At 38.6% G+C, this 14,229-nt stretch overlaps 1 protein-coding gene across 1 annotated transcript in view; it reads left to right on the forward strand.

The window, feature by feature from the left end:
- PGM5 (phosphoglucomutase 5) overlaps positions 1–14,229 on the forward strand; it is a 78,319-nt gene extending 64,090 nt beyond the window's left edge. Inside the window, exons 10-11 of the mRNA XM_056325501.1 lie at positions 830–964; positions 12,637–14,229. Coding sequence (XP_056181476.1) covers positions 830–964; positions 12,637–12,726 — 225 coding nt within the window. The 3' untranslated portion in view covers positions 12,727–14,229. The remainder of the gene's footprint in view (positions 1–829; positions 965–12,636) is intronic.

Raw genomic sequence — 14,229 nt, forward strand, 5'->3', positions numbered from 1 at the left:
CGGCACGGAGCCTTGCTTAGCCTAAGGGCACCATTTACAGAAAGGTAATTAGACTGTGTGTTAGTGCAGAATTGGTAGATTATTGAAACACCACAACTATTTAACTGTGCAATTTAGTCCTTTAACATTAATAGCCTTCCTGTATGGAAAGTCTGTTGACTGTGGATCCAAGTATATGGTCTGTGTTCTGTGGAAACCTGTATTCATGTATGCAACACAAAACGGAGGAGGAGGAAAGAAAAAAAAGAGGTGAAGATGGAAGTAAAGAGCAAATTCACAGTTAATTAATAACAAATCCTTTTTGTTCAATACACAGTTAATATGCATTAATTAGAGTAGTTGAAATTAATTAACATCTTAAATTAAGTTTCCCAAGTTGTACTACAGACTTTCATTGAAATTCTTGTACTCTGATATTGATGCATGGTATGTGAGGGGTAGCAACTGATGCCGTCTTTTGTATTCACTACTGACAACTGGGTTTTGGTCCTGGGATCCTGTAGCTGTTTATTAGGCCACTGATCCTTGTTGATCTTATAACTATTTCTCAGGCCATTGATTTTGTGCTCTGCCACACAGAGCAAGAACAAATCAGCTAAAGAAAGTAAAAACAGCAGTAAGAGGGTCCTTGCTATGAGAAGTGGGAAGGAATACACAAGATCATTTCTAGTCTTTAGAAGGAGAAAAAAAAAGAGTAATAAATCATTTGTCCAAAGTAAGGAATTGCATCCAAATTACCATTCCTTTCACTTTTCATTTTAAAGCAGTGAACTGTGATTTGCAAAGGTACTGCCGCGTTACATATATGCTGCTCCTTCTTCTCCCATAGGGGCTGCGGATTGTTTTTTCAGATGCTTCCAGGCTGATCTTCAGAATGAGTGCTTCTAGCCATGTGAGAGCTACTCTCCGTATCTATGCAGAGAGTTATGAAAAGGATCCTAGCCAACACAATAAGGAACCACAGGTAATGCAATAATATTGTAATAAGTTGATGAGTAATGCAATTTCGTTGTAATAACAATGGCTACAGGTTTTCATCTTTAATCAGAAGGAACACTCAGCAATTTGACCCCTGTTTACTGTTAGTGGATGATTTTCCTGATCATGTGACTGTAAACATTTTGAAGCAGGACCAACAATTTTAGTATGTTTGTGTAATATCTAACAAAACAGGAATGTCAGGGGCTGAGATACCTGGTGATAAATGCTGGGCAATGACTCTTAGTCTATTAAGTGAAGCTGAGCTAGTTTTAGTTTTTCTCTCATTTTTTTGCAAGTGTTGTAATCTGAATTATAGAACAATATTTTTAAAAAATATAATAATTTTTCAAGCAGGTTATCTGGGGACCACTTAGTTACAACATCCCAGAGATTCCTTACAGTAACAGTTATGCCAGAGTCTAAACAGTGCAGGGATTCCTTGTAAGGGAAAGACGTGCAGCTGTCTGAGAATTATCTGATATCATAACTTTCCTAAGAAGAGTGAAGGTTGAGAGCAGGTTGCAGTATAGTCCAGCAGATGCCTAAACCTTTTTGTTATACAAATCACATTTTGATTTCCAGATTTTTCCCAGTAAAACACCTTAATGCAACAAGAGAACTAAAGATGTTTCATGGAAGAGAGGATAAACATTTGGTTGGTAGTAAATCAAAAACCTGTAGTTTGAAGTCCCATTTAGTTATGTATTCCTGACTGTAATGCAAATGCAAATTTCCCAAAACATAAAAGCTGTCAAATGGATTTGAACCCTAGGCAAATGTTAGACATTGTTTTTTCACTGGATTTTCACCATAAATTTAGTGAGTTTCTTCTTATGCTATTAAACAATTGTCTATCAGTCATGAAAAGTGCTGCAGTTTTTTCCAGAAATGTTGCAGATACTATCTATTTATTTTATCTGCTTCTTAAAGAGCAGTTTGCATCCTCAGTAACTCCTCTGACAGAATACTTACCATTTTAAGCCTCCAACAGAGTAAAGGACCATTTTTCAGCAGTTCTTTTGTTTTTCTGTGCACCTAGGTTTAGCCAGTGAGCAGGGTTATAAATATATTTTGGCCGAGGACATTCGCACTTGCTACTGTATTGGGTTTATGTAGCAAAGTTTTGATAGCGGGGGAGGGCTGCAAGGGTGGCTTCTGTGAAAAGCACCAGAAGCTGTCTCCATGTCAAACAGAACCAGTTCCAGATGGCTGCTAGGTGGACCCACCACTGGCCAAAGCTGGGCCAATCAGCGATGTTGGTAACCCCTCTTGGATAACATATTTAAGAAGGGTAAAAACCGTTGTGCAACAGTAGCAGGGAGGGAAGAGTGAGAACATGTGGGAGCAACAACTACGGAGACACTAAGGTCAGTGAAGAATGGAGGGGGAGTGACAGAGCGGCTTGGTGGGCACCTGGTGGCCAGCCAAGGCCAATGCACCTATGTGAAATTTTGCCACAGCGCAAATTGTTTATCAGCTGCATTAAGCTGACCATTGTAAATATGGTTCTTTGTGCTATGTAGGTAAGGCATAGATGAAATGAAAATAACTCATGGGAAGAAACAGACTAAGACATTCGTTTTAGACATTTGCAGTGGACTTGGAGTAACCTTGTGATATGTGACACAAAAAGTGTTACCTGAACACATTTCCTGCCTAACAAATCCCAACAAAAAATACTAGAAAACAATGGAGCATGTACTTGCAGCATTCGTCTAGCTAAACTTCTGATGTGCCTTTTAAGATGGAATGTTTTTTGCATCAACAGATTGTTCTAGTTGTTACAAGGTATGCAATATGAAAGAAGCGACATGCTGGCAGAGTTTAGGTTTGTGTGTCTCCTAATGTAACCTGCAATCAATGCTCTTCTTTTTTTAACAACTTTTTTTTTTTTCTTTGTAAATGAGTGGAAAACAGCAAATGTTCTCAGTAAATCTTCAACTTGTAAAGACACTAGGTTGAGGGAGCAGAGGTTATCCTTAGAAAATGAGAAATGTGCTGCCCTGCTGTTACATTGAATCTCTGTTCTGCCTGGGTTTGCTTGAGAGACCCAATAAAGTCCACTGCAAGGTCTAGTGACCTCACCAGCAACTCACATTGCGTCCAGGGAGCAGCCAGAAAGGGACTGCTGCTCAAGGTGGTAGGAGCCAGGCACCCAGAGCAGCTATGGCACAGGCGGTGCCATCATTGTCCAGGGGACAGTCCCACAGCTGGCAAGTGGAGCAGGCAGAGCAGAGCAGGGCTCTGGTAACAAGCTCTGTCGACCATCCCAGACAAGGCAATTGACGAGTCAGGTTCAGGGTCCGTCTGGAGCAGGAGATGGGATCAGAGACAGGGCTGGAGAAAAGGCTACTGTGTGAGTCCGGCCAGGAGACAGCAGGGTCAAAGTCAGGACTGGACACAAGCTACAACGTACATCCGAGGGTTATGTCAGGGAGAAGAGCTACCTATAGCACAGGTCTGAGGTCTGCCCAGGCAGCAGAGCCAGAGTCTGGAGACAAGCACTCCTGTGGCACAGCTCAGGCAGGGGCTGACACCCCTGGGCAGGCTGAAACAGCCGGGAGCCCATGGGCAGGGTGCAGGGGAGAGTCCTCGGGGGAGACTGGGCAGGGCAGTAGGGCTTGTCACTGCTCTCAAGGCTTTCAGAGTCTGGTCTTTTATTCTAGATACCAAAAGGGTCTGTTATTCTTAGAGACAGAAATAGGCTGAAAGTTTTTTTCCTGTATGTGTACCAGAGCCTGTCAGATTGTTACACTTTTGGCTGTTTATGAAGGATATTCCCTAGTGAACAGATAATCCCAGGGGTAGAAACGTCATTGCCTTGAAACTCATTGCAGGGACTTTCCTGCATTCATGCGGTGCAGACAGACATTTTAACATCCAGGCTGGCTCAGGAAATACATACACTCTCCTCATCTCTTGCCATGTGCACCAAATCTAGGACAAACAGCAGTTTCATCACAATTAACGCAATAAATTCTTTTTCTGGTTTCTCATTTTATAGTATTGCACAGTTCCCACTGCTCCTCTTTCCTTGCCCTGGCTGGATACCTTGCCAACAATGTGAGGGCATTAGGACCTGCAAGGTCATAGATTGTATCCCGTAAGCAAATGGTGGATTTCAAGGCAGTACATAAATTTGATTTCAGAAGATCCTCATGTTAGTAAAAAATTAACTGAAAATTTCTCAGGAGGTCCTTTGATAATCTTCAATGGAATATGTGGAAGACAGTGAATAGCAAACTCCTTTTCAACATTGCTGGGGAGAGGCAGCATAGTTTTCCTTATACTGTAATTTCTTTGTTGTTTAGTTTGCTTTGAGATTCATACTGATACATGTACATCTGGAAGAGCTCTAAGAGATTTGAAATTTTAAGTACTTTGTTTCCTATTCACTTTCAGTAATGGGGCCATAAACAACATATTCACGTTACTCAAAGAGCACTGATGTAAAGTATGTAAAGTATATACCTTATATGTAGTATTTAAGAAAATTGTTACATTTGGGATAAATGCTTATTTTTCTTTAAGTGTAGGTGATCTTCATAATTGGGTAGATGACTACATGTAGCTTCTGTATCATTGCACTCTGCCTGGAACAGCTGTTCAGGAGAAACTCTCTTGCATACTTCTTATATTATAAACCAAGACATAGAATTAATTGATGATTGGCTGCTTAAGTAAATACTTGGCTGCTTCTCCTTACTGGACCACCTCCTTCCAATACCTTCTTTTCATTTTTTACATAAATAAGTGGAAGAGGAATGCTTTGCATTGCTCTGTGGTTTTTTCCATGTATCACCATTCACTAGGGTAATTCCAGTGAATACCTGAAACAAAAGGTAAAAATACCTTGAGACATCTTTTTGCCCTTTTTTTGCAAGAAATAAATCTCTCTGTCTTGATAGACAACTCATCTATATTGGAAGTTACAGTCTGATTTTGTGGAATCATTGTGGTAAGTAGCTTGATTTTGTCTCATAACAGCATCCTTTTTTTCCCCCTTTCCTTTCAGACAAAGCCTCTTCCAAAATTATTCACACAGCTTTTCAGCAGTTTTCAAGTTTTTCTAGTTTGCTTCTGTTCCCTTTGGCAGTGTAACTGCTGTTGGTGAATCTTGAACAGATACACAGAAATCTAAACCACACCTTCCAATATGCATGCTGAGACTTGCATATTGTCCTGAAACACCAACATGACATTATGGCACTTCTGGAGTGAAATATTGATTGGGAGGTATTGTAAAAGTAATATATGCAAGTACATTTCTTTTAAAAACAACTGTTCACTTGAGGTGGACAGAATTAATTGTTTGCCTTAGAGGTGCTGTACTTCTGTGGATGACCATAGTACCTTTCCCACAAAAGGCTGGACCAGATGATCTTTCAAGGACCCTTCCAGCCTGGGCTGTTCTACGATGAACCTTTGTCCAGAGCAAAATTTGGACAAAGATCTGTAACGATGCTCAGTATCATCCAGGTTCAACTACAGTGAGAGTGCTAGCTACTTTGGTTTGATACCCAACAGAAAGCCTGACATACTTTGAAGGACTATGGGGGCTGCTCAAAGCTGTGCCTCTTAACTTTGGCCAGAGTGAGCCATCAAAGTGAGTGATGCTCAAGTGAAGGTCTCCTCATGCTTTGTTGTGCTTCAGTACTGTGTAACGCTTCATGAGTCTTACAGGAAGAGCTGATTTTCAGGCCTTATGGCCTTTAAGTGTATGTTTTCCTTCAGAATCATTAGAGCTTCCATAAGAGCATTCTTGTAACCAAACAGAAGCAAGGATTATAAGCATCTTTTTTTCCAATGTATATGTTGGCCAAACAGTAGCTGTTAATGAACATAAGGGTCACACAAATCTTGTTTTAGTAGTGTCTTTCATACAGTTAATTGGTAATACTTTCCACCTAGAATAAATTAAGCATAGCAACTGCCTGATCAACATGAGTCCAAGGGAAAGTAGTAAAATATGCCAATAATTAGAAGTCTGAGGTCATAGATAAATGTGAATGGCAGTGACTTCTAGCTGTTGAATGATCCGTTGAAGGAAATTGGCAGAAGCAGCTTCATGGTCAGCTGGGAGATAAAGAATGGCTACTTTTTCCATTACTAGTTGAATTCTTCCTATAAGCCAGTATCAACAGGAGTGAAAATCAGGAGCAATAAAGAGAAATGGCTATCATGCTGTGTGCAGAGTATATTACAACCAATTCCATGTAAGCATTTTAAAATTACATGATTTATAGTGGTGATGCAATCTAATTCTAAAACAAAGCCTTGAAAACAACGCCAAATGCTTTTCTGAAACTGGAATATTTTCCTTAGAGTGGAAGACCACTCTGGTGATGCTCCTTGGCACTAGTGATGTCCCTCATCACTCTTTATACCTGAGAAAATCGCTTTCCAGATAACAGGGAAGATTTCCTTAAAAAGACAATCTCTTTGGTTTTAACCAGTCCAGTAGGCATCCAACTCACACTTTCAGGAAGTGCAGTTCATTATTACAAACCACAGACTTCTATCTGTAATCTTGGACCTTTATGCATTGGCATGTATATTTTTCTAAAATTAACAGAGTTAATAGCTGTGCTAATTGTAACACAAATGGAAAATCTAGAGATACATTGAATGGGCATGAAATATTAAAATAAGAATTTATTGATCTTTAGGCTCATTTATAGCCAAATTTTATAGATCAGCTCATTATTTGTTATTTGCAGATCTCAGCACATGGCTAATATCTTCTTGTCCTTTGTCTAGCCACCTGGATACATTATCAAAATTGGATAAGATTCAAACAGGAAGTTTCATATATAAGTACCAAGAAAGAAGTGACCCATTATGCAGAATTGCTTTGAATTGCTTAACTTGTAAATCCAACATGTCCTTCAACAGCATGGTTGTGCTGCTGTTGCAGGATAAGTGCCCTGGGAATAATGTAGTGAGTAATCTGGATTGTTCTGAATATGGGCTAACTAGCTGTGTTTGCAGTATGTTATTATTCATTAAGTGAATTGCAACAGCAATAAATAGGTGTTGTCATAGACCTATGCAGTCTATATCAGGTGCTCTTAAAACGGGATGCAGTGAATTATTTTTGCAAAAGAGTAATGAGCTAAGTGCTAGTTAGCTACAGAATAATTAGACTAGCAGCAGCCAAGCAAAGATTTTGGGGCAGGAGTTGTTTCTTTGTGTTTTTGTCCAGAAAGGCAAGGCAAATAAAAGAAGAATCATTGGAATAAACTGTGTCTTGATCTTCAAAGACTCAATTTCTGAAACAATTTTTGAATGGCAAATAATGGAAGAAAAACCTGATTCTCAGGTGGACCTTGGTCGGCATATGAAAGGATAATGAGTATGTATGATTGTATATATGTAGTGATTTTATAAAGCGTTAGTTTATAGTGTGACTATATCCAAAAGCAGGGAGCTGAAATCAGTAACCCAGAAATCCTTGTGTCCAATGTGACTTATGAGGTATAAAATTAAAGGTTTCTGTATATGGTCCTGTCAAGATGCTCCTACAACCCTAAGCACAAGTGCAGTTTGCTGTAAAATGATTGCCTCTCTTTACTTTTGAAGCATTGCATCTTCTAGCATGGCTCTGGTTGACTATTAAATCATACAGTATGTCCAGAGAAATCATATGAGGTTTTGCCTTTACTATTAAAAGTAATAATACTTGCTTTGAGGGGACATGGGATATAGAGATTTCCATCTGTTTGTTCACACTTTTAGGTAGCGCAGCATGTTTGTACTGTTCAGGTAATTTAGCTTCTGATTCTGCCCAAAGCCATACAATGACAAATTTTAAATCAGCTGGAACTGGAAAGGAATATAGGAAAACTACTTCATGTGACAGTAATTATAAAATATTTCATGAATCCAGGAAATTATTTCATTAAACCTGATCTTCCCTCAAAGCTCTTTGGATGTACTAGAAAATAACTATTCTGTTGCAAATGTAGATGTTTCCGGGCACCACTCAGTTTACATTTTCCTCCTGTCTTTTTCACCCCTCCTGCCTGCCCTCCTCTATTGCTAGGGGCAGAACAGCTGGCCTCCTGACCTTTATTGTATTTTTATTTGAGTTAGCAGGCAGACCATGCACAAGAGTAGAGAGATTAGTTCCCTTTTTCCTACAGCGAGTGTGCTGCTTCATGGTAATAAAATTATCATTACCAGTGCTGTGTATGTTACAGAGCCAGTCCAGTTTGTTCCATGAAGAGCCAGGCTATCCACATTGTTTAGATCTTCTGGGATGGGTAGCTGTAGCATAAACCTGTCCAAAGACTTCTGGTTTTTTGGAATGCAAGACCCAAGCAGGCACACTGAGCTGAGCTGTGTGTTGAACCCTTATGGCAGAAGCCCTGCAGAAGGTACAACTGTGGTGCCAGACTATGTGATCTTAATGCCGAGATCACCGTCTAGTTGTTTCAGTCCATGCTTTGTATCTCTTCCATCACTTTAGTGTTGCTTTGTAAATGTATTTGTTTGACTTTGAAAGTACGTTACAGCCAAAGGAAAAGCTCCTTCTCATAGGTAAGGTCATCAAAAAATTTTTTGGGGATCTGCCCCTCTCTTCTGCCTTTCTTCTTTCCCTTAGTTCATGTGATAGTGATTCTGTTGCCCAGGTTACAGAGGGCTATCAGCAGCTTTGAGCAGTCACACGAAGCAAGGGGAAATGACAGGGGAGCAGGAAGAGGTAAGAAAGGAAGGAGTTATTTCTTGATTCCTCTGTGTCCTTGTTCCAGGGCATAGAGCTGTCTCAGTTACCCTGACCTCTCTAAACAAACTTCTGTGTAATGTTTAAATGATAAAAAGAGAAGGAATGGAAAGGAATTTAAGTTTTAGGAGAGAAAAAGATTTCTAGCCCAGGCCTGAAACATCAAGGTTTATCGTAATTTATAAAATAATAATACCAACAACACCTAGCAATTACAGCTTTTGGTGACTTTGAAGCATTCTGCAAGCATGCTTTTTTCAAGGCTGCCTTTACGAATGGGAAAACTACTTTAATTGTTGCTGACAGGCAAGCAGCTGATGAAGTAGAATGGACAGCAGTTTTTAGAGAGAGATGGAAAACACTTGGCACATCTTCTGTCTTTACAAAGCTCCAGAAGTTAAACTATAGCCTTTCTTTGAGAACTTCATGCTGTACTAACCCACTTGTTTATCTCTCTTTAATTCTGAGGCATTAACAATTGTTCTATGGAAATTAATTCTTCTGGAACAGGTAGTATTATGCCAGCTCTGCTTAGAAATCTGTTGCAAGGTCTGAACATTTGTTCTGAAATAATTACTGTCCAAAGTGCCATTTTGATTATTAGTAATTCAGGTGACTAAATGCCTGCGTAACAGTCACACAAGGTTTAGCCGATTGATGCTGGATCTTTATCGCCAGTAGGACATTCTCTTAAGACTGATCAATTTGAATGGGTTCCATTAGCTGTCCTGGTGATCCCAGAATACAGAGAGCAAATGGTTTAGCCTTTAATGTTTTACAAATAGTGACATATATACAAATAATTGACCATGTTCCTAGTCTTCCACCCTGTACATTCACTTGGGTATAAGTAAAGCTGAGAGACCTCAAAATAACACTGGTGGGCATGATGCTGAATGCAAAATGCAGATCAGTACAGTAAGAGAAGACAGAGCAAAACTCGAGAAGTGCAGAAGAGAGCTGTAGTTAGCTGGTGTTCAGTAAAATGTTTGGATCCTATTTGAGGGCATTACCATTCTGTTAGCCTTCTTTTGTTCTATTTTTCCCAGATAAATTCTGCAGAATTCTTATTACTTATGAGACTGATGGAGCAACTTGGTTTTGAGGCTTACATTGAACTGGGAAAGGTGAATTTGAGACCTATGGAAAATGTCTGTGCCTAGACTGTGTAAAACTCACCTACATTTAGTTTTCCTAAAAAGACTGAAATTCAGTGCAGGCTGGAGGAGAGACTGAAGAGAAAAGATTCACGAACTTTCCAGGCAAAGACTGGACAGATCATTTTGCATCAGAACTGCATTGATTTTTTATGGAAGTTGGCAAGTCTTACTGCAAGTGCTACACATAGTAGGTTTTCACAAAGTGTTTCTTGACATATAGATGGCATTTGTCCACCTGATTTGAGAAAATTATTTAGAAAAGTATTTTCTAAAGCCAAACTCCAGACACATGCTGAGCCTTTAACCTGCAAGCAGGTACATTTCAGCCCTGCTTGAGCCTTTGGTAAAATCGATGCATCACAGGGCAAATCTTGTCTGAGAACTTGACTAGAGGAAAGACAGTTATACAGAATTTTCTTGCAAGATACAGAGAGAAAAAAAAAAAGCTATATGAGCCAAGCAGGAATGATACACCTCTGACAGCTTTGGTACAGATTATTCCCAAGCAAAGGGCTTTTGCTCTTTGTTTGCTTTATGTTAGATATCTGCTTCTTTGATGTATTTGCTAGTATGAATAATCATTCCTACCAGTTATTTCTTTAGAGATATCACTTCTATCTGTTGTTAACTAAAGCAAAACTCTGATTTAAGTAAGTTCTTTTAATTTTCAGTTCTTAAATTTTGTCTAAAGGATAACATACCATATCTCCCAAACTGTTTCCAAGAGCTAAATATGCTAACGTACAGTGTGATTGTAATTGCCATTTCGAGTCAACATACCAATAGTAATTTCTTAAGTAGAAAGAAACATTTGAAAAATATTTTAAAATCAAGATCTCTTTAAGATATAGAAGTCTTTGTAGAATCATATTAACTGTAGATGATTGCTGGCTGGGATTTCTCTTTTGCAACTGAAATGTAAACTATTTATTACAGAGATAAAGGAGCTTTTAAAAGGCATATACAGCTCCAGTTCCTTGCTGTTCTGCCCGGCTCTTGCCATTCTGAAGAGAATGCACTTTTGGCTTTTTTACATCTGTAGGATAAAGAAACTGTCATTAAATTGAAATGTGAGAGGACAGAACTAAACCAGGACTTTCTCAGTTGAGAAGCATGATTGTAGCAAGCAGGATATTTAGTAGTAATTGGAGTGACCTGGCAAAACAGCAGCAGCTAAATTGTTTATGTAAATGGGTGTCATATAAACTCATTTGATTTTGTGCGTTGTTCAAAGCATTGTGTCAAGTTTGTTTGGTTTGAGTTTTTTTCTTCAGAGTGCATTTGGTGCTTAAGAAAGCAGGGTCAAGTAAAGCTGGTTAGCAGAGTTGCTCTTTAAATTTTCTTGTGCTTTTTAGATTAAATAAGGAAGAGGCTTCTTAAGGGAGTGCCCAGAGGGACTTCATGTGCTTTGGTCTTACTTCAGTTCTCCTTAATCCATGTTGCTGGAGGGAAGGAATGATATATGAAAGATCTTACAAATTGGCACATTTTAATTTTTTTTTTTGCAGAATTTGCCCACAATTACGAATTTCTACTTTGCATATTAATCTTTTATCTAAGCATGTTTGACTTTAGTGGGCTTTTATTCTGCTTCAGTGATTATTCAGTAGGTAGATATCTACAAAAATGGAACTTTTTGAACAATAACATGTCAGACTGCTCACACCCATACATAACTAAGTTTGATCGTAAACTCACTTGACACCAGTGGCAGTCATGGTGTTATTCCATGGCTGCTTGCACAGTAAGGTTGTCTCCTCACCCTTGATTTAAACGTCTGACCATTTGTATAAATAAAGCAAACGCCTCATACTGTCAGAAACTGTTAGGTGGCTGAAACGGATTCAAAGTATTTATTATATTAAGAATATACAAAAGATAACTGTAAATTTAAGTTCTTCAGAATTACTGTTGTGTTTGATTTGATTTTTAAACCTGACAGGTTTAAAGCCAGAATGTAGTCTATTTGAAAGGGGCAGCAGCGGGAAATCTTTGAGCATCAAAAAATTACCTTACTAGTCTGGTATTCAAATATATGATTCTCTGAAAAGAAGGTTTTTGCACAAAACTCTGGTCTGCTGGTTTATCTTTACGTATCATTTAATCAACTGAGAAAAGATTCAGTTGCCATGTGAAAAATTGTGTTTTACTTGGGTTTCATGAGGTACTGTTATTGTTACCTGCATTCACCCATCTGGGCAGTCCCATACATGCAGACATTTAATAAGGTCTGTAGCCTGGAACTTGAGAGTTCAGGCTGCTTCTGTTGGAATTTATGCTATTTAATACAATTGCAGGTGGTATTAAAAACACACTTCTGTGATTTCTGTTAAGGTAATTGTTGGATTACGTTCTGACCCTAAACTTCACAGATTAAGTACATATAGGAAGAAAAATCTCATCTACATAGCTTCCACTCATCAGAATATAAATAATTTTACTTCTGTGATTTCTAGGTTGTTTTGGACAGCAAATTTTGCCAAAGCTCTGCAATTCCTGTTACATAGAGAGACATGATCAGTATAGTATTTTTACTGGTTTCTCTTTTCTGTGTAGCCTAGGTACACTTATTGTAGTGCTTCACAAAACATATGGTTAGCGTGGTACTTCATTTTGTCAAGTATGACGATATAGATACTGTAGTTGTGTCAGTGTTTATTATTAAATTATTTACTATTATTATATAATGCTACAGTTAAAAGGGGGATTTATAAATGGGTTTGTTGATATTTATATTTTATGTAATTCAATGTATTTCTTCCTCTTTAGGCTGTGCTGAGTCCTCTTATAGCAATTGCACTGAAAATATCTCAGATTCACGAGAGGACAGGGCGAAAGGGACCCACTGTCATCACCTGAAGCCACGGAAGATTGTTAAACCAGGGCCAAAAGAGGAACAGCAAGGAAGAGACAGGACCTTGCTGAAATTTGTTAGCCATTTGTGCCTTGTATGATTTTAAAAGTTTTCTTGGGAATAGAGGTAGGGTAGGAAGAAAAATTCAGTATAATATTGAGCATATTCATTTGCATTGATCTCCAAATACAGTAGTGTATTGACTTCTTTGTTTTACCTGCAATATCTTAATTTCAGATAGCAATATAACCAAAGAAAGAGGCCTTAAACTTCAAGTGTTGTCAGCAATGTGACAGAAATGGAAAACTGCTTGTTTTTGAATGCTGTGATAAAAGTTGGGGAAATTTCGGTTAGGGAGAGGTGGGGAGGAGTTGCAAAGCAAAGACATGCTTGGTGGATATTGTTTGGGATCCTGTCATCTTCTTGTTGGTTTACAAAGAGGTATACAGAGCATGTCTGAGGCATAAGGGCTGTATGCTTACACTAAGCTTTGCAAAGAGTGTATTGCCTCTTCTGACACCGCTCCTCCTCTCCTGTCTCCTGTTGCTCATACATGCATGCTGGCAGCAGTGGTGTATACATACTTGCACATGCTTCCAAAGAAGGGGTTATCCCATTTTTTTTTTACCCCTGCTTTTAAAGCATATCAATGTGACTTGTGCCTTTAGATTTTTCTGATTTTTTGATTCTTTTTTTTCCTCCAAAGGGAGGTATGTGTGCTGTAGAAGCTGATTGTGTCCTTCCAGTGATATGTCGGGTGTGTAACCTGGCTATCTTTTGCAATATTCCTCATGTCAGGAGATGATATTGGTGCTTACTGTGTTTGAAAGGTAATCACTGCAAGTTCAGCAATTTTTCGTGGAGGAGTTATTAGGGAAGTTTTTTTAGTCTTTGGAGTACTTCTGCTCTGCTTACTTATGGTAAGTGAAGCATGTAGTGAAGAGGAAATGAAGACAAATGCTAATGAATTAAATAGAAATACTTGTCTGATTCACCAGCTGGACACAGTTTCTGTTAGATTCTTTGTATCAGTGGATCATGGAATAAAAATCTGGGGAGTGCAAAGGGGGAAGATACGTCCTGGCATAGATCTGAGAAGGATATTGGGGATATGGGCAGCGTTTTTCTGCTTATGAAATGATACTGCAGTTCTAGCTACAATACTGTTCTCTGAAGAACACAAACACTTTATGCATGTGACTTGTTTGAAAGTTTTGCTTCCTTGGGAACAGTGTGGTCACTTGTATTGTTCATCAGGGTGGCTTTGTGCAACTTGCCTCTTTGCAGTGTGTTTCAATTCATTGTGGTTGTCAAATTTTAGTGCAATTTATATAATATTGCAGCAGAGGAAATTGTTTTGATTTCTTTCAACACTTCTGTCAAAGAATTGCTATGGCACTTAGTACACAATAAAGAGTAATGCTGTATTTCTGTCTTAATACGTAATTGTGGACAAGACACACTGCACTTCCAAGCATCCTAATAAAACTGCCTTTAATACAATTACA

This window comes from Falco biarmicus, chromosome Z (assembly GCF_023638135.1).
Source record: "Falco biarmicus isolate bFalBia1 chromosome Z, bFalBia1.pri, whole genome shotgun sequence".
Lineage (NCBI taxonomy): Eukaryota > Metazoa > Chordata > Aves > Falconiformes > Falconidae > Falco > Falco biarmicus.